The 19,083-nt window shown below is 52.2% G+C and overlaps 1 protein-coding gene across 1 annotated transcript in view; it reads right to left on the bottom strand.

Moving 5' to 3' along the window:
- LOC105815828 (chromosome unknown open reading frame, human C8orf86) overlaps positions 1-19,083 on the bottom strand; it is a 41,961-nt gene that overhangs the window by 13,117 nt on the left and 9,761 nt on the right. Inside the window, 1 exon segment of the mRNA XM_012651086.1 lies at positions 18,598-18,724. Within this exon segment, the coding sequence (XP_012506540.1) occupies positions 18,598-18,724 (127 nt within the window).

The raw sequence follows: 19,083 nt of genomic DNA, 5'->3' as shown, positions 1-19,083 counted from the left end.
CCCGCCTCGGCCTCCCAAAGTGCTAGGATTATAGGCGTGAGCCACCGCGCCCGGTCAAAAAATAATTCTGTAAAAAAGAAAAATAACCATAGTACCATCATCAAACCTAAGCACGTTTTTAAAAAATTGCTTCACGTTAACTATTAATATATACTCCATGTCTTCATATTCAATGTGTGAGTATTGAATTTTAGCAAATATTTTTCCTTCATCATAATGTCAAGTGGAATTTTTCTCCTTTAATCTGTTAAAGTAGCACACTTTGATTTTCTCATGTTGAACATTGCATCTTTGAATTTCTGGGATAAACACAACTAGGTCATGATATATATATATATATGTATATACATATATCCTTCCTTGAATTTAATTTGCTAGTATTTCATTTAGAAGTTCTGAATCTATGATCAGATATTACTCTATCATTTTTTTAAAAATTCTGTGCTTACTAGATTTTGGTATTGAAATTAAGATCCTTATGAAGTGAGTGAGTAACTTATTTGTTAGGGTAAAAGCTAAGCCCCTGTAACAATAGCAACAACAACAATAAAAACAGAACCCAACCACAGCTGCTTAAATAAGGTGGACATGTACTTCTTGCTCACAATCTGGAGATGAAAGCCTGGGCTGTGGGGCAGTTCTCCTCCGTGTGGTCATCTGGAGACCCAGCTTTTCCCATTTTCTTTCTCCACCATCTCCTAAGGTGTCTGTCTTCATCTCTACGGCCAAAGCCGGCTCAGCTCTATCTGTGCATAGCTCACGGCAAGGGGAAAATAGAGAAAATGGAGGACAAGCAATTTCCTTTTTTTTTTAATTTAACATTTTATTTTTTTAAGTGATAAATAATGATTGTACATATTCATGGGGTACACAGTGAGGTTTCAATATATATGTATAGTGACCAGATCAAGGTAGTTAGCATATCTATCATCCCACACATCTGTCGTTTCTTTGTGTTGGGAACATTCAATATCCTTCTAGCTATTCTATAAAATATATTATTGTTAACTGTAGTCGTCCCACAGTGGTATAGAATGCTAGAACTTATTCTTCCTATCTGGCAGTAATTTTGTATCCTTTGACAAATCTCTCACTATCCCTCCCTTCCGCTATCTTTCCAGCCTCTACTATCCTCTGTTGTACTTTTTACTTCTATGAGATCAACTTTTTTTAGCTTCCACATACGAATGAGAACATGCGGTGTTTACTTTCTGTTCCCAGCTTATTTAACTTAACATACTGTCCTCCAGTTCTCTCCACGTTGCTGAGAATGACAGGATTTCATTCTTTTTTTACAACTGAATAGTATTCCACGGTGTATATATGCCATGTTTTCTTTTCCCATTCACCTGTTGTTGGGTGCCTAGATTAATTCCATATCAAATCCCTATTGTGATTAGTGCTGCAATGAACGTAGGGGTATGGGTGTCTCTTGATACAATGATTTCTTTGTCTTTGGATAACTGCCCAGTAGTGAGGTTGTAGATCCTATGGAAGTTCTGTTTGTAGTCTTTCAAGAACCTCCACACTGTTCTCCATAATGGCTGTACTAGTTTACATTCCCACTAACAATGTATAAGAGTTCTCTTTTCTCTGTATCCTTGCCAGCATTTATTATTTTTTGTCTTTTTGACAATAGCCATCCTAACTGAGGTGGAATGATACCTCATTGTGGTTCTGATTTGCATTTCCCTGATGATTAGTGATGTTGAGCATTTTAAAATGCACTCGTTGGCCATTTGTATAATTTCTCTTCAGAAATGTCTGTTCGGATAATTTGCCCATTTTTTAATCAAAAAAAAAATTTTTTTTTTTGCTGTTGAGATATTTGAATTCCTTGTATATTCTGGATATTAATCCCGCGTTGGATGAGTAGTTTGAAAATATTTTCTCACACTTTGTAGGTGGTCTTTTCACTCTGCTGATTATATAACCTTGCTGGGCAGAAGCTTTTTAATTTGATATAATCCCATTTGTTTATTTTTGCTTTTTTCCTATGTTTTGAGGTCTCATTCATAAAATCTTTTCCCAGACCAACGTCCCAAAGTGTTTCTCCTGTGTTTTCTTCTAGTAGCTTTACAGCTTCGGGTCTTACCTTTAGGTCTTTGATCCATTTTGAGTTGGTTTTTGTATAGGGTGAGGGGTGGGGGTCCAGTTTCATCCTTCTGCATGTGGATATCCAGTTTTCCCAGCACCATGTATTGAAGAGACTGTTCTTTCCTCAAAAAGTGTTCTTGGCATTTTTGCCAAAAATTAGTTGGCCGTAGAAATGTGGATTAATTTCTGGAATCTGCATTCTGTTGCATTGGTCTATGTGTCTGTTTTATGTCAGTACCATACTGTTTTGGTTACCACAGCTTTGCAGTATGTTTTGAAGTCCGGTAGAGTGATGCCTCCAGCTTTGCTCTTTTTGCTCATGATGGCTTTTGCTAGTCAGGAGTCTTTTGTGGTTCCATACAAATTCTAGGATTTCTTTTCCTATTTCTGAAGAAAATTTCTTCAGAAATTGGTGTAGGTGGACCTCTAATGCAATGTGACTGATGTCCTTATAAAAAGGGGAAATTTGGGTACAGACACACCTTGGGGAGAGCGCTACGTGAGCATGAAGGCAGAGATTGGCCAGAAATGTCAAGATTGCCAGCAAATTGTCTGAAGCCAGGACAGAGGGATGAAGCAGGTTTTCTCTCACAACCTTCAGAAGGAACTAACCCTACTGAGACCTTGATCTTGGACTTCTGGCCTCCAGAACAGTGAAAGAATAACTTTCTGTGGTTTGAGGCCCCCGGTCTGTGGTACTTCATTACAGCAGCCCTAGGAAACGACACAGCAAGCGATGGAAAAGCAGCGTGCCATTTTTGCTCATAATTAAAGGTGAGAATTTGTCAGACACATCCAGTTGCAAGGGAGACCGGAAAATGTAGTCCAGAGCTGGGCTACCCTGTGCCCTACAGAAAATCTTGCCAGAAGAATTTGGGAGCACAACTGGCACAGGAACTGAAAATATTTGTTTAAGAGAGAGTTTATTTGTGCCTTAAAGGCTTAAGAAAGGAAATTTCTAAAACCATCTGGGACAGATATCTTATTTCTGATTTCATTTTTTAAAGTTTTATCTTTTTTTTTTTAAAGGGTCCCATTCTGTTGCCCAGGCTGGAATGCCGTGGCGCCATCACAGCTCACTGCAGCCTCAAACTCCTGGGCTCAAGAGATCCTCCTGCCACAGCCTCCTGAGTAGCTGGGACTACAGGTGTGTGCCACCGCGCCTGGCATAAATTTTATATTTATTTGAAATCACACACACATAAATTAAAGAGTTAAATTGGTCTATAAGACTTGTTATGAAAAACAGTGGTCCCCTACTCCCTGCCTCCCACTTTCCTTGCTTCAGAGCCGACCTTTTTGAACTCATTGATGGATGGATTGATTGATTGGTTGAGACAGGGTCTTCCACATTTTCCAGGCTGGAGTGCAGTGGCCACTCACAGGCATGACCATAGCACACTGCAGCCTCCAACGCCTGAGCTCAAGTGGTCCTCCTGCCTCCTTTTACTTTTCTTTTCTTTCTTTCTTTCTTTTTTTTTTTTTGAGACTGGGTCTTGCGCTGTTGTCCAGGTGAGAGCACATCATCATAGCTCACTGCAGCCTCCAGCTCCTGGGCTCGAGTGATCCTCCTGCCTCAGCCTCCTTAGTAGCTGGGACTACAGGCATGCCCCACCACATCTAGCTATTTCTTTTTATATTTTTTGTAGAGATGTGGGTCTTGCTATGTTGCCCAGGCTGGTCTCGAACTCCTGGTCTCAAGCAATCCTCCTGCCTCAGCCTCCCAAAGTGCTGGGATTATAGGCATGAGCCACTGTGCCCAGCATTTTCAACAATTTTAACTGTTTTTGTGTGAGACAGAGAGTGTGTGTGGGTGGGGAGGGCGGTTACCTCTATGTCTTAAAATAATATGCCTAGATTCCTGCTTCTTTGTTTTTATTTATGGACTTCCTTGTATGGGCAATCAGGCTTTAGTTCTCTCTCACCTCCTTCCCCACCACCACACACAGACAGTCCCTTACTCTTCCCAATACCATAATTTTCATTCAATTCATATTAAATATTTATATAATTATGACTATTACAATAATAGTCATATTATACCAGTCATATTATTCTCAGCTGTGTCATACCAGTCACAGCCAAGCCATGCGGTATATTATGATTAATTTTTCTTTTCGGTACAACTTTCTATTTTCCCTGGAGTTCAAAATTGTCTTCCTTTTTCATTTGCTTAGTTTTCTATATTCTTAATAAGAATACAAATAATTCAGCCCAAGTTGCGTGAATCTGTCCATATGTCCAAACGTTAAGTGGCCCATGAGTTTTATCTTCTTCAGGAGATTTTTTTCTGTAGCAATTCTGATCTGCTGCAGTCCAGACTGGTTGCCTTCGACACTTACTACATAGTAGTAAGTGGGATCTCTCTTCATCATCATCCCAGGAATTCCCTTCATCTCTTTTCGGGTTTGGTTTTTGTGTTCCTCTGTTGTGGTTTGTTTCCTTAGTTTGGTGGAACACATCCTCCAGTAGCTTCCTGAGAGAAGGTACTTAGGAAATACATTTTTTAAAAAAATTCTTTGTATTATACATGTAAAAATGTTTTTTTTTTTTCCCATCCTTACATGTGATTGCTACTTTGGGTGTAAAATTTTATGTCAGAAGTAACTTTTCTTTAGAATTTTGAGTACATTGCTTCATTATTTTCTGGATTCTGTGGTTGCTTTTGAGAAGTCCGAATGCATTCTGGGTCTCGATACTGAGTATATGACTGTTCCCCTCCTCCCCGCACCTCCCCTTACGGGAAGCTTGTATCATAGGATCTTATCTTTATCCCTGATGTTCTGAAATTTCATCACGATGGGCCTTGGCGTGGGTCTAGTTTCATCCTTTGGGCTGTGCGCCACGTAGGCTCTACATTCTTTGGTTCTGGGATAATTTCTTGAATTATTTTTTTGATAAGTTCCTTCTCTCAGTTTCCTCTAAGTTCTGTTTCTAGAACTCCTATTATTTGAATGCTGGACCTCTTGACCTTTGTCTCTAATTTTCTGATATTTTCTTTCCTGTTTTACAACTCTTTATTTTTGGGATATGTTTTATGGGGAAAAGCAGTGTATCTTCAAATACAGCCATTATATTTTCATCAGTCAGGAACACAGAAACTGCTCCAGGTATTTCAAACAGAAAGGGATTTAATGTAGGGAATTTGGTGCTAACAAATACATTGGAAGGAAAGTCAGGGCTGCACCTAACTTTCAGATTCACCACTGTCTCTATGGCCCAGAGAATTAGGAAGTTGCTGTTATCATCCAGATGTCAGGGAACGAGAGGAAATCTCTGCTGGTATCACATTTATCTTGCAGCCCTGGGTTTGATATGTGCCGGGGAGTGGAGTCCAGCCAGACTCTACGTAACTGTCTGAGCAAGTCTAGACAGCTGCTGCCACTGCTGGAGGAGGAAAAGACTGCAGTCTCTAATCTGCCTTCCAAATCTCTGGTACAAAGAAGAGCTCAGAAGGGAGTAGTAAGAATATTGGTAGAAACAAAACCAAACAGCAACAAAAAAATAAAACATATGACCATTTTATTCATTTTCTTCTTCTAGATCTCTCTTAGGCCAGAGGGTCTTACTCTTCTTCCTGTCTTAACTTGTCTTCCATATTTTTCCTTCTTTGCCTCTTTGTGCTGCATTTTGGATGAATTTTTCCTTACTATATTCCAGATCATCATCTTTTCTCTTTGACTACACTCAGTCTAGAGTTTAACCTGAATATTGAGGCTTAAAAACATTCAATGACTATTTTTTGTGTCTAAGATTTCCAGTTGGTTCTTCTTTTTCCTTTTTTTTTCCCTTCCCAATTGGTTCTTTTTCATGCCCACTTGTTCTTATTCCATTTCTACCTGTTTTGATCCAATATTTCTTGCTTATTTTTAATAGATATTATGCCTTTTTGATTTCTTTGAGCAATGTAAATACAAATATGCTTGAAAACTTATACTGTATAAAATTGATAGATTTTACTCCTCCTCCTTTATAAAATTGACGTCAACTGGAATGAATTCACGTTGTTTATTGATTTTGTCATCTTTTTTTAGCATTACACTTTTTCATTGTTAAAATGTGTTTTGGAGTTTGGATTTGCAGATCCATTTCAAACGGCGGTCCTCCCCCCACGCCCCAATTTGTGTTGTTTTTGTCTTTTTCCTCCTCTTCCCTAATGTGCGGTTTACGGTTTCGCGGTTGCCTCCACCCAGTTTCCTAAGTCCCCGTCCCAGAGCGAGCTCTCGTGTGTCGTTTCATGGTTCCTGCTGCTTTGCCAGATTAATGCCAGTCCAGATGTGGAGCCAGCGGTGGCTTGGCACGGGTCCTCCTTTGCTCTATTTCCATGTCCCCTTACCTCACCCTGCCCTGGTCCCCGGCAGTTGGAAGCCAGGATCTTCCTCTGGTCTCCTGTCTCCCAGAAAAACATTATTTCAAGTGAGCTTTTCTATCGAAGCGGAAGGTATATGCAGAAAAGCAGGCACGTCACGAACGGACACCGAGACGAGCTGTCACAAAGCGAATGCTCCTGCGAAATAAACACCCAGAGCAAGACAGAGAACATTATTGGCCTGCAGAAGGTCCCTGGCGCTCATCTTAGTCACCACCCTTTCCCAGACCCTGGGACCCAGAGCCCAGCAACCCCTCAGTCACAGCCCGAGCCCATGATGTGGGGTCCGCGCTGCGCTGCTCCTGGCTCACGGAAAGCTCGCTCTGTTTCTGAGCCCAGCTATGGATGCTGGGTGACACATTAAAATGTTTTATTCGCCACAGCTTTGTGGTTGGAACAGAGAACTCACCTCTCCATCTTGACTGGAAGTCCAGCAGGACCCGTTTATGGGACTGTCACCAGCTCTGACTGGGGACCAGGGAAATGGCAGCAGATGGGCCGCGTTCAGCGGGCGAAGCTTTCGTGCGCTCACTCATGCGTGCCGAAGCCGTCCTCTGGGCAGTGGACAGAGGACGATCTGGGATGTGCACCTTTTACAAAGGCTCAGCCAGGGAGTTTGGAAGGGAGGACAGCCACACAGAGAGGGCTGCTGAGGTTCTGTGATCTCGGTGGGCCAGGCCAAGGGCCCACGAGGGCAGTGGCAGTGGGCATGGCCAGATTGTAGGGATGAATCTGGGAAGCAAATAGGAGGTGGCTGATTGGGTGGATGTCAGGGACGACTTTTGGTTTCTGGAAAACCGGTGGAAGGTGGTGCAATGCACGGAGCCTAGGAGAGGCAGGGAAGGAGCAGGTTTGTGGGAACTCATTCTCTTTGCCAGTTTTGTCAGTGGCTGGTCCTGCGTGTCCTCTCCCAAGGTTCTGGTCCCATGACTCATCGACAGAGGCGAGTTTGTGGAGTCCCTGCTGGAGGGGGCTGGAGGAGGGAGATGAGGACGGGTAGGGAGGGAACTAGCAGACAGGGCCTCCTTCAGCCTGGGGCTCTTTGGAGGGGGCACTGGCCAGCACACAGGAAATGCCAGTCCTCAGGTTGGCGTTTCCTGCCCAGGAGGCGTGGGGATGCCCAGATTCCACCGGAGCTCGCCCCGTTATGGAAACTAGGGAGAGAGTCGAGTGCAGGAGAAATAAACAGAGACGGGGAGAAGGAGAGACAGACCTAGGGGAAAGGAATCCCCCTTTTCCTTGCTCTGCTTGGTCGGCATTCCGCCCTTTACGCTCTCACCAACAGCTTCTGCCCCTAAAGGTCCTGTACTACCTGGGACCCAGTCTCCTGCTACAGATGTCCCCCAGCCGGCTCCCCGGGAGGGGCAGGCAACGCAGGGGCTGGATACGAACGAGTCTTGGAGCCGGGAGGACAAACTTTGCCTTCTCTGTGATCTGCAGAAAGTGTCTGCGATGTGTCTTCCTCGGACCCCCCTCTCTCTCCCCCTACCTGCCCCTCAGCCTCTCCCCAGTCGCTGGACCCCGGAGCCAGGCTGGGTGTCGCAGTCCGCGGGCCAGGCTGTGAGCGGGTTCCAGAAGCACGTCACTGGAGCCTGGGGCTTCCGGAGGAGTCAGCTCAGGCCCTAGAAACTTCCTCTGTGGAGGGCCGGGGCACAGGAAGCTGCGAGCGGGGAACGAGCTGAAATACGTCTCTTCGTCTCCCTCAGACCTCGCCCTAAACTTTGAGAAGCAGATGGGCGCTGCTGTGGCAGTCCTGCTTACAGGCACCGCTGCCTATGTTAGACTGATAGGAGGTTGTGACCTGTGAAATCATAATCCGGCCCTCACGTTCCACAGACAAGGCCCAGAGAGGTTAAGTCACTGATTCAAAGTCAAACCAGGAACGGTTCACTTTGTTCTCCCTCCCCACGCCCACCCGTTGCCAGAGGGCTTCAGGGCCGACTTGGTGGGCTCCTGGGTGCTGTTGCCAATGCAGATGTCACAGCCTTTTGGGGGAGGGGCCGGAGCCCCTTGGTCCATGGGTGGTGTAGGAGCTGCGTTTGGGGTCCCATCGAAGTCTTGCTCTCCCGGTCTCTCCCCTGCAGGCCGCTGCACCTGGGATTGGAAGAATGAATGGGGACCTTGTTTGGTAGGAATTTCTTTCCTCTGCTGTTTGCTTTGGGTTTTTTCCCTCTCCATTCCTGGCTGCTAACCCAATATTTGGCTTTCTGTGAGCACTAAATATATTTCTTCATTTAACCCCCAGAATCATGGTTTCCTACCTGCTTCCCACGACCGGATCCACAGCCTGGAATGAAAACAGAACCCAGGGGGCAGGAGCGGCTCAGGGCTGCGGGGGAGGCGGTTCCGGGGAGGGGGAGGAGCGGGGCGGCGGGGAGGCAGCCCTCACCCACGCGGGCATCTCTCGGCGTCCTGAGGGAGGACAGAAGGACGGAGGCCACGCGTTGGCTTCTGTCCCCCACCTCCCCACAGCCAGGGCCCTCCTCAACGCCAGCATCCTGGAGCAGGCTGCTGAGACAGACCTGGGGGCCCCTCCAGCTGGGTGGCAGCCCCTTGGATGGGGGCCTTCCTCGAGGGCTCCCCACCTTCCTGCTGTCGTTGTAAACACTCAAGGCTGCAGCACCAGCGTGAGCGGAATGGAACCGGCCAGTGGAAAATTCCCCTCCAGAGCCGCCCGGCCTCCTGGGGAGGAGCTATGAGCTACTGCCATTGACCCCCAGGGCGCATTAGCACCTGGCTCTCAGGGCCCCCACCTGCTAACCCCCTCCCCGCTGGGAAGGAGGGGGCTTTTTCTTTGTCCTCCAGGACAGGGGACCGAGAGCCAGGGACCCCCCCACTCCCATTAATGCCTGTTAAAGATCTTGTCTTAAATCAGGCTTGGTTTTCCAGATTTGGGAGCCAGTGGCGGTACAGTCTGTCTCCGTCTGGCTGAGCAGGAAAGCAGGAGACAGAGCTTCCTACCACCTGATTTACAGCCTTGGCGTGTTTTTTTGACACACAAATCACTCGAGAGAGTGCGGCTCAATTGTGGTTCTGCAGATGCCTTCAGCAGGACCACTTGGCAGGATCGCTTCCTGCCTGGAGGGGACAGAGGGCGGCCCAGGGACAGACCTGCTCCCTGCAGGCAGGTTGCCCGCTGCCGCCCCCTGAACGTGTCTGGGACCACCTGGGGGAGGCCGGGGACAGGTAGGGCAGGGGGTGGTTGGTTCACAAGTCCTGGCAACCAGCAGGGCCGTCCTGACCTTCCTCTGTCGCCTTCTCCCTTCCTTGCCTGGACTTGCCTTCATTTCTTCAGCGTGGATCTGTCAAGCCCTTGCCAGGCCCTGGGCACTGTGGCAGCTGCCAGGAGGGACAAAGAATAATAAGTCTCCAGCCCTGCCCTTGGTTCAGAGGAAGAGGAGATAGGAACGCACATGCCTGCAACAAAAGGTGAATGCAGCTCGTGCCATAAACAGGGATAGATAAGATGCTCCGGGATTCTAATATCTCTGGGCCGGGTTGGGGAAGCTTCCCCAGGAGGTGATGGCAATGCTTGTCAGGACAGAAGGCAGGAGACACCCTGGCTCATCTGGGTCTGTGGGGAGTCTCTGTTTTATCTCCATCCCCGTCTCCTCCCCGGACTAAAGCCTGCCTGGAGTACTTTGTCCTTTTTATTCTTAGATTAGCCAAACCCAGGCATCAGGGTCCTGTCTGCGCTTTTGTCACGAGGCGTGGGGTGTCTTGGAGGCTGGCCCTGCCCACACTACCAGCACCTGGGGTCCCTCTCCTTTTAACGGGAGCTGTGCTTTGGGCATCAGTTCAACTCTTAGCTCTCGTGAGAGGGTCACAAGTCTCAGCTGCGGCTGCCACGGGCTTGGCTGATCTAGCGGATGAGGTTTGGAGCTGCCCGTAGCTGCTCCCCAGCCCCAGAACTGTGTGCTGACGGGTCAGGGTGGTCTGCCACACGGTGCCTTGCTGCCTGGCACTCCTCCCAGCCCCGACCCCTGGGCCATGCGGACCTCAGAAGATTTCTCCCCTGTTTTCCACGGGACCTGGTGTGGACACTGCTTCATTCCAGTCCAGCATCAACAGAGGCCGACCCAGCACATCCCAGGCACTGGCGTGGGTGCTGGGGGCTCACTGATGTGCTAGAAGGTTGTGCTGCCATTTGGAGCTCCCAGCCCGTTACCATTTGCACACCGGACTTACACTTGGCACTTAGACTCGCACTTGCACTTGGCTTGCCCCCCGCCCCAGGCCTAGGCGGTGGGTAAGGAGGTTCTGTTGCTACTCGCAGTGTAGAGACAGGTGTCCCCAAGGCTCAGAATCTTAATGGTTTGCCCACGTTCTTGCCATCCCCTGGTGGGACAGGGGTCCGGGGCCTACTCTGGCCACTGTGACCTTGGACAGTTTTCTCCTCTGTGAAAGACCAACCTCGGTGGATTGTCATAAAGGTCAAATGTATGACATAGTATGTGTCTGGCATGCAGAAGGCATGCTGTAAGGTTGGTTTTCCTTTTCTTGGGTGTAGGAGCACGTCCTGTGTTTATGTGACTCTCCCCGAACACTGATTGAGAGGGGACCCCCTGCTTGTATTCCTCCCCCCTTGCTCTGATTCTTTATGAGGCTGAGGGGGGAAGGGGAAGGGTGGGGCAGGGACGGGGTGCAGCCCACAGGGCAGGAGAGACATCTGGGGCTTCGTTAATACAGGAACTGCATCCTTGTCTCACCCCGGTGGGCGGAGGTCGGGCAAGCTGGTGTCCTGCCCCGCCTGGTGGCGGAGGCAGCTTATGGATTTCGTGACAGATTCCTCTGAAGAGATGAATGAAGTGATTGTACACTTGGTGGAGAACAGCGTCCAGATAGAGGAGATGTTTGCAATGGCAGTAACCCCGAGACGGAGCATTTCTCCGAGTCAACAAGCAGAGGTATCGGGCGGCCTTCCTTTGATGCTCCTGCCTCCGAAGCTGTTCTTGGCACAGACCGGACCATGTCTAAAAGCTTTTATTCTCTTCTTTGTTCGGGTCACCGCTCCTTCCTCCTGGAGGGATTCCTGACTCAAATTCTGGGACAGCAAAGGCACTTACCGAATCCTGGTGGGCGAGGTCCCAGAGCGGAAGGATCGTGCCACACAGCCCCGCAGACGCCCCTCACCCGGCGCAGAGCTGGTTTTCAGGACCATCTGATGACCAGATTCAAAGGGGTCTCTGAGGAGTCTAAGGGGTCCTGCGGGAAGAAAGGCCCTCGTCATCCGCTTGTCAGAGTTTGAGGGGATCTGTAAGCGCTAAATGAAGGAGCGCTGAATGTTTGCTTGGTGCATGTTGGGAGGTGGAGGTGGGGGGTGGGTGAGGGTGGGGGGCGCCCAGAGAAGTTGTGTGCCTGGGCCCGTCCATGAGGATGGCGGGCCACACACCGTAAGGCCCCATTTGACGTTGCTGAGCAGTGAACGTGAACAGGCCGTGAGCGGGTGTCCCCGAGCCGATGGCCACGGAGCAGCCAGCATGTGTTGGGGGCAGAGGGTGAGATTTGGAAATTGGAGGTGGGGACAGTGCCAGCCTGGAGACATCCAGGGGGAAAATTACTTTCTCTTCTAAAGATTTAGAAGCATCGTCCACCCTGCCTTAGGATTCTGAAGAAAGTAGCTCAGCACTGAATTTTCTGGGGCTACCAGAGCTGGCTCAGGGTGTGCCGTGAGAACGAGGGAGCCGGCCCTGCAGCCCACCCTCCAGCCCAAGGCTCTCTCCAGGTGGCACCTCGGGTGGCGCCTGGCCTGTGGTTTGGGTCCCCAGGCCAGTGTCCGCTGGTTGACACCACAGCCAGGCGGGGCAACATGGCGCTCCGGGGGTGGGGAGCCAGCTCAGAAACAGAAACTGTAATTAAATCTTTTTTTACCCACCCTCATCCCCAGCAGGAAGTTATTCTTGGTGCTTAGTGAGGGGGAAGGGGGATGGGGTGTGAGCAAAAAGGCTGCTTTTGACCTTGTGGCCTTCCTGGCGATTGGGCGGAGAGGTTTTTAGATTGAGGAAGAGATTTCCTTGAGCATCTTCTGAAAATAGAGACCAGGACCTCTCGTTTGACACTTTCTAGATGCTGCTGCTATTTGGGGGCAGAGAGAGGTCGAGGCGCTGAGCATTGGCGCTCTCCTGGCTAACCCTGTCAACCCTGGTTTTCCTCCCTTGGCCGTTGTCAGGGTCGAATGTGGGGACGATATCTCGGAGAGATGTTTGGGGCGACTCCGCGTGTGCGGGTGGAGGCAGGGCTGCGGTGGCCGGAGAGAGCCTTCTTTTCCCAACTGGCGGCCTGCGTTTGGGCTGACTGGTCTTGGAAACGTGCTCCACCATCAGGACCCCCTCCTCCCCTCTGACCCTGGGGCCAGACAAGGGCCCAAAGCCCAGCGCTGAGGATGCTCAGGGGAAGTGGAGGCAGAGGATCAGCTGCCTGACCAGCACTTCCCGCCCTCGTCCCGGGCTCTTGGGCAGAGCCGTCCATCCCACCATCTGTGTCCCCTGTGCATTGGCTGATCGCCAGTCCCTGGGCCCTCTCTGCCCCCACAGCCAGAGCCAGGGCCAAGGAAGCAGAGCCAAGAGTGCGGCTTGGTCTGGCCCCGTGTGGAAAAGATTCCAGCATCTCCCATTCAGCAAAAGCCAAAGTCTACAAGAAACAGGACCTGGGGTTCAAATTCTTGGAGCAGGCACTGCGAACACTTCACCTTCGAGAAGAAAAATTACCAGGCGCTGAGGGACCCGCCTCCAAAATGAAGACCTGGGATCCTGTTCTCCTGCTCCAGCCACTCCTTTCACTTGCATTTTTTAAAAATAAAAACAAATCTCCATTTCAGTGGGAGTGTCTCCCCTCTTCCCTTCCTTCCTCTCCGAGCCTCTTGGTCCCCTGCCCCCCACCTGTGGAGCCACCTGGAGCCTGCAGCATCTCCCACACGTGCGCGGCAGTTCCCTTTCCACGGTGATTCGGTGATTCGTAGCCAGGCATCCTCACTGCGCCCGCAGTGGCTGTGATGTCGCTGGCATCGCAGAAGTGGGCGGGTGAGAGGGGCTGGGGAGGGGGTTCGGGCAGGGCCCTGCTCCGTGCTGGTGGCCGAGGCTGTCCAGCTCTGCCCTCCCCTCCCCTCCAGGGCGCCTCCCCTCTCTCCCCTCTCCCCAGCCCTAGTCTCTGTCTGTTACTATCTCAGCTCTCCTCTTCCCGCCACCACCTGCCAGCACCGCCTTTGCTGAGGCCACCAGGGCTCCGCCGTAGCCTCCCCAGCGCTCTCCCCACCTGCTTTCTTTCTCACACCAAGGCCACAGCGATTTTCCTAGCCTTCAGTGTGGCTGTGCCACCCCCTGCTCAGGGCCCTGCAGAGGTGCCCACGGCCTTCACCGCCATGTCGAAGGGGCCCAGTGGGACCCTTCTTAGAGCCACCGGGATTTGGCCTCTGCTCACAGCTCGTGTCTTGCCACTTCCTGGATTCCTGCTTTTCCCCTCAGAGTGTGCTCTGGGCTGTGCCTCCATCGCCACACAAGACCCTGCCCTGCTGGGCACGCCCTCCTTCCCAGTGTGCGTGTGCGGGTGCACGCGCTGGCATGTACACGTGTACACACACACGTACTAGCATACTCATCCTTTCTAAGGCCAGTACATGCATGCGTGTGCACGCACACATCCTAGCTGAAGCCTGTGCATGGCCGACTCCCTGCAAGGATTACAATTTCCGGGAGAAATTTCCTAATGGACACCCCCATCCCATGTCACAAAGCGCACACTTTCCATTTGGGTGTTTCTTGCCCTCCCTGTCATTTTTGCCACTGTTGACCTCTTCCTCTTTCTTGAAAACTCTCATCTGTGTTGCTTTGCATTGTGCCCCCCTAACAGCCATTCTTTCTACCCTTCGGTAATAAGGTAACTACTGTACCCTGTTTTTACTGGAGGAATCCCCTCCTCTGTGTGCTTTGTGGAAAATCGACTCCATCTCGTGCTCTAAGCCTGGGGAAAATGGCTTTGGCATCAGCCAATCAGAGCCACAGAAACTGGTTCAGGGATGGAGATGTGACCAAATACAAGATCATGAGTTTGGGGGGAAAGTTTCGTTGGTAGTTTCTAGGTAAGAAGTTTCCTTGCTCTTCTGGGAGATCTCTGGTCATGTGGCCTCTTTCCCCTGGGGTTTGGAGGGGGAAGTAGGAAACCTGGGTGTTTGGCAGCTGGTGTTGGAATAAAGCTGATCCGCAGAAGGCAGAGCCAAAGGACAGAAAGAGACTGGATCCTGGATATCATTGGGAGAGCAGCTGGATCAAACTGAACCTGAAGCTAGCACTGGCTCTTCACGTGTCCCGTGTGCCTTTAAATCACTTTTGTTATTTAGGTCGGTTTGAATTGACTTTGCCGTTCTATGCAGAAAAGCCCGAATGCACTCACTCTTTTTCTCCCTGATTTTTTCTTCTCTCTCTTGTTCAGCTCTCCCCGGGTCTCTCTTCCTTTTGCTTTCCCTGTTTGCTATAAGATGGTGTCCCTCTGGATTTATCCTCGCTGTCATTTACAAACTGTATGACCTCATATGACGTCAGTTTGCCATTGCCTTCCAAATCTGTAACCCCCAAGGTCCAGGCAGGAACATCTGACACTTTCTAGCATCTCTTAGCTGTCCCACAAACACAACAAACTCAGCAAGTTCAAAACTGAACCGTTTCACCATTCGCCACAAACCTGTTCCCTGTCCCAGCGCCCTCCCTTGGTGAATAGCTCAACTGTCCTTCCTGCTGTTGGAGCCAGAGGCTGGGTGGCAGCTTCCTTCTTGAATGCCCCCACATCCAGATGGTCGCCCCATCCTGTCGATTCTCCCCTAAGCCTGTGGAGTCTGCCCCCGTCCCGTGGGCACCTCCCCCACTGCAGGTCAGGTGTCCGTCTTGCCAGGCAAAGGCCGCGTCCTCCAACCCGCCCTCCCACCGGGGCCATTTTCTAACATGTAAATCTGACCACTCACAGCCTCCGCCTAAAGCTCCGTGGTGGTTTCCCCTTTCCTGCCTAAGCCCCGGCTCCCAGGATCATTGCTGCTCCAGGTCTTCCAATCTTCTGGAAGGTTCTAGGTCTCCTTCCAGGCCTTTGCCGGTGGTGCTTCCCCCATCTCCAGGCTTGCCCTCTCTCCTGCCCTCTCTCCGGGCGGACTCCAGTCTGCAGGCCTCACGCTCCCCGGCTGGCTGTCGTGTGCCCGCGTGTCCACGGAGACGTCCCGCAGACCCTCTCCTAGCCCTTTCACGCTGTGTCAGCTCTTGAGACCGTGAGCTCCTCTCGGGCAAGGACGGAGACCCCGGCCTCCCCACGTGGCTCCCACCTGATGTGCCACAGGGGCTGTGAGCTCAGTGAGGACAGCGTGGCCCTTGCCAATGTGCGCTCCGTCCCCTGCACAGCACGTGGCCTGTAGTTGGTGCTCAGGAGATGTTCCGCCGCGGGAACGAATGACCAGGTGGACGCGTGGGAGGACTGGGGCTCGAGGCCGGCGCTGCCCCCGACAGCCCACTCCCTGCAGCCCCGTCCTTGCTGGCCAGGGCCGCACCCTCCGGCCTGGAGGTGAGCTTCCCCTGCTGGGAGACATCATAAAGGATCTCAGGGGCTTCCTTGGGCTGAGTGTTCCCCGTGCTGGGGCCCTTGCGGGAGACAGCTCCAGGAGGCGACCCTCCCCTTCAGGCTGAGGTGGGGGGAGGACCTTGAGGGGCCCCGAGGTCACCCTCTGGTGGCAGCAGCAGGTGTGAAGAGCAATGGGGTTTGTTCCCTCACTGCCAGGCCTGCCGGGGCATTCTGGGGGCAGTTAAGACCACTTTGAACCCTGGAATTCCCAGGAAAGTGTTTTCTGCTGCTTTCGGGGCAGATACAGGAAACTTCCGGGCCATGAGGGAGTCCCAGGCAGGGGAGCAGGGGCAGGCGGTTAGGAGGAAAGGGGTGCTCTGCTGGTCCTCCCTGCGCCTCCCTGGGTTCAAGCACGCTCTGCCCCCACCCTGCTGGGCGCTGCCTCCTTCCGGAGGCCTTCCCTGGCCACCAGCCCACAGTCACGCCCTGCTGGGGCTGGGACACTGCGTGTCACTTGCAGCAGGTTTAGAGGCCGGAGCACGTGACGCACCCACATGCCGCGGGTTCAAAGCCGGACGTAGGTGGCAGGGGAGGCTGACTCCGATTCGCGGATCCCGGGGCAGCTGAGGGCACCAGTTTTGAATTCTGAGTTCCGAATTATGATGAAGACGACTGATAACAACAAGCACACGACGGGGACTCCCCGTGATGCCTGATCCTGTTTCTGGCAGGCCCTCTCCACGAGGCCACATTCTGCGGAGCAAGCGGTGGGGTCTGCAGCAAGTGTCTGCGAGCCCCACCTCCCTGCTCCTGCACCGGATGTCTCAGGAGACGGATTTCAGCGCAGCCTTGGCAGGGGGGGCTCAGAGGGCCGGGCAGGGCCTGGAGGGCCGGGCTCTGACACTTCGCAGCAGTGCCGCCCTTCTCCGCGCTCCCGCCCACCGCCCACCGTGTACTGTGGCTGGCCCAGGGGACCTGCTCTTTGACTGCCCTGGACAGCAGGGAGCCGGGCCAGAGGGAGCCTGGGGGGAGCCGAACTCTCTGGGGGCGGCCCCTGTCTCTGCCCCGCAGCCACGGAGGCAGCCTCAGCGACCACCCAGGGCCGCTCCTCCCTCTGGCCGCTGGTGTGTTCCTGCCGGCACCCATACAAGATCATGAGTTTGGGGGAAAGTTTCGTTGGTAGTTTCTAGGTAAGAAGTTTCCTTGCTCTTCTGGGAGATCTCTGGTCATGTGGCCTCTTTCCCCTGGGGTTTGGAGGGGGAAGTAGGAAACCTGGGTGTTTGGCAGCTGGTGTTGGAATAAAGCTGATCCGCAGAAGGCAGAGCCAAAGGACAGAAAGAGACTGGATCCTGGATATCATTGGGAGAGCAGCTGGATCAAACTGAACCTGAAGCTAGCACTGGCTCTTCACGTGTCCCGTGTGCCTTTAAATCACTTTTGTTATTTAGGTCGGTTTGAATTGACTTTGCCGTTCTATGCAGAAAAGCCCGAATGCACTCACTCTTTTTCTCCCTGATTTTTTCTTCTCTCTCTTGTTCAGCTCTCCCTGGGTCTCTCTTCCTTTTGCTTTCCTTGTTTGCTATATGATGGTGTCCCTCTGGATTTATCCTCGCTGTCATTTACAAACTGTATGACCTCATATGACGTCAGTTTGCCATTGCCTTCCAAATCTGTAACCCCCAAGGTCCAGGCAGGAACATCTGACACTTTCTAGCATCTCTTAGCTGTCCCACAAACACAACAAACTCAGCAAGTTCAAAACTGAACCGTTTCACCATTCGCCACAAACCTGTTCCCTGTCCCCGCGCCCTCCCTTGGTGAATAGCTCAACTGTCCTTCCTGCTGTTGGAGCCAGAGGCTGGGTGGCGGCTTCCTTCTTGAATGCCCCCACATCCAGATGGTTGCCCCATCCTGTCGATTGTCCCCTAAGCCTGTGGAGTCTGCCCCCGTCCCGTGGGCACCTCCCCCACTGCAGGTCGGGTGTCCGTCTTGCCAGGCAAAGGCCGCGTCCTCCAACCCGCCCTCGCACCGGGGCCATTTTCTAACATGTAAATCTGACCACTCACAGCCTCCGCCTAAAGCTCCTTGGTGGTTTCCCCTTTCCTGCCTAAGCCCCGGCTCCCAGGATCATTGCTGCTCCAGGTCTTCCAATCTTCTGGAAGGTTCTAGGTCTCCTTCCAGGCCTTTGCCGGTGGTGCTTCCCCCATCTCCAGGCTTGCCCTCTCTCCTGCCCTCTCTCCGGGCGGACTCCAGTCTGCAGGCCTCACGCTCCCCGGCTGGCTGTCGTGTGTCCGTGTGTCCACGGAGACGTCGCGCAGACCCTCTCCCAGCGCTTTCACGCTGTGCCAGCTCTTGAGACCGTGAGCTCCTCTCGGGCAAGGACGGAGACCCCGGCCTCCCCACGTGCCTCCCATCTGATGTGCCACAGGGGCTGTGAGCTCAGTGAGGACAGCGTGGCCCTCGCCAATGTGCGCTCCGTCCCCTGCACAGCACATGGCCTGTAGTCGGTGCTCAGGAGACGTTCTGCTGCAGGAACGAATGACCAGGTGGACGCATGGGAGGACTGGGGCTTGAGGCCGGTGCTGCCCCCAACAGCCCACTCCCTGCAGCGCCGTCCTTGCCGGCCAGGGCCGCGCCCTCCAGCCTGGAGGTGAGCTTCCCCTGCGGGGAGACATCATAAAGGATCTCAGGGGCTTCCTTGGGCTGAGTGTTCCCCGTGCTGGGGCCCTTGCAGGAGACAGCTCCAGGAGGTGACCCTCCCCTTCAGGCTGAGGTGGGAGGAGGACCATGAAGGGCCCCGAGGTCACCCTCTGGTGACAGCAGCAGGTGTGAAGAGCAATGGGATTTGTTCCCTCACTGCCAGGCCTGCCGGGGCATTCTGGGGGCAGATAAGACCACTTTGAACCCTGGAATTCCCAGGAAAGTGCTTTCTGCTGCTTTCGGGGCAGATACAGGAAACTTCCGGGCCATGAGGGAGTCCCAGGCAGGGGAGCAGGGGCAGGCGGTTAGGAGGAAAGGGGCACTCTGCTGGTCCTCCCTGCTCCTCCCTGGGTTCAAGCACGCTCTGCCCCCACCCTGCTGGGCGC

The sequence above is a fragment of the Propithecus coquereli genome, unplaced genomic scaffold, assembly GCF_000956105.1.
Source record: "Propithecus coquereli isolate 6110/MARCELLA unplaced genomic scaffold, Pcoq_1.0 Scaffold349, whole genome shotgun sequence".
NCBI lineage: Eukaryota > Metazoa > Chordata > Mammalia > Primates > Indriidae > Propithecus > Propithecus coquereli.
This window is presented reverse-complemented; position numbering and strand designations above follow the sequence as displayed.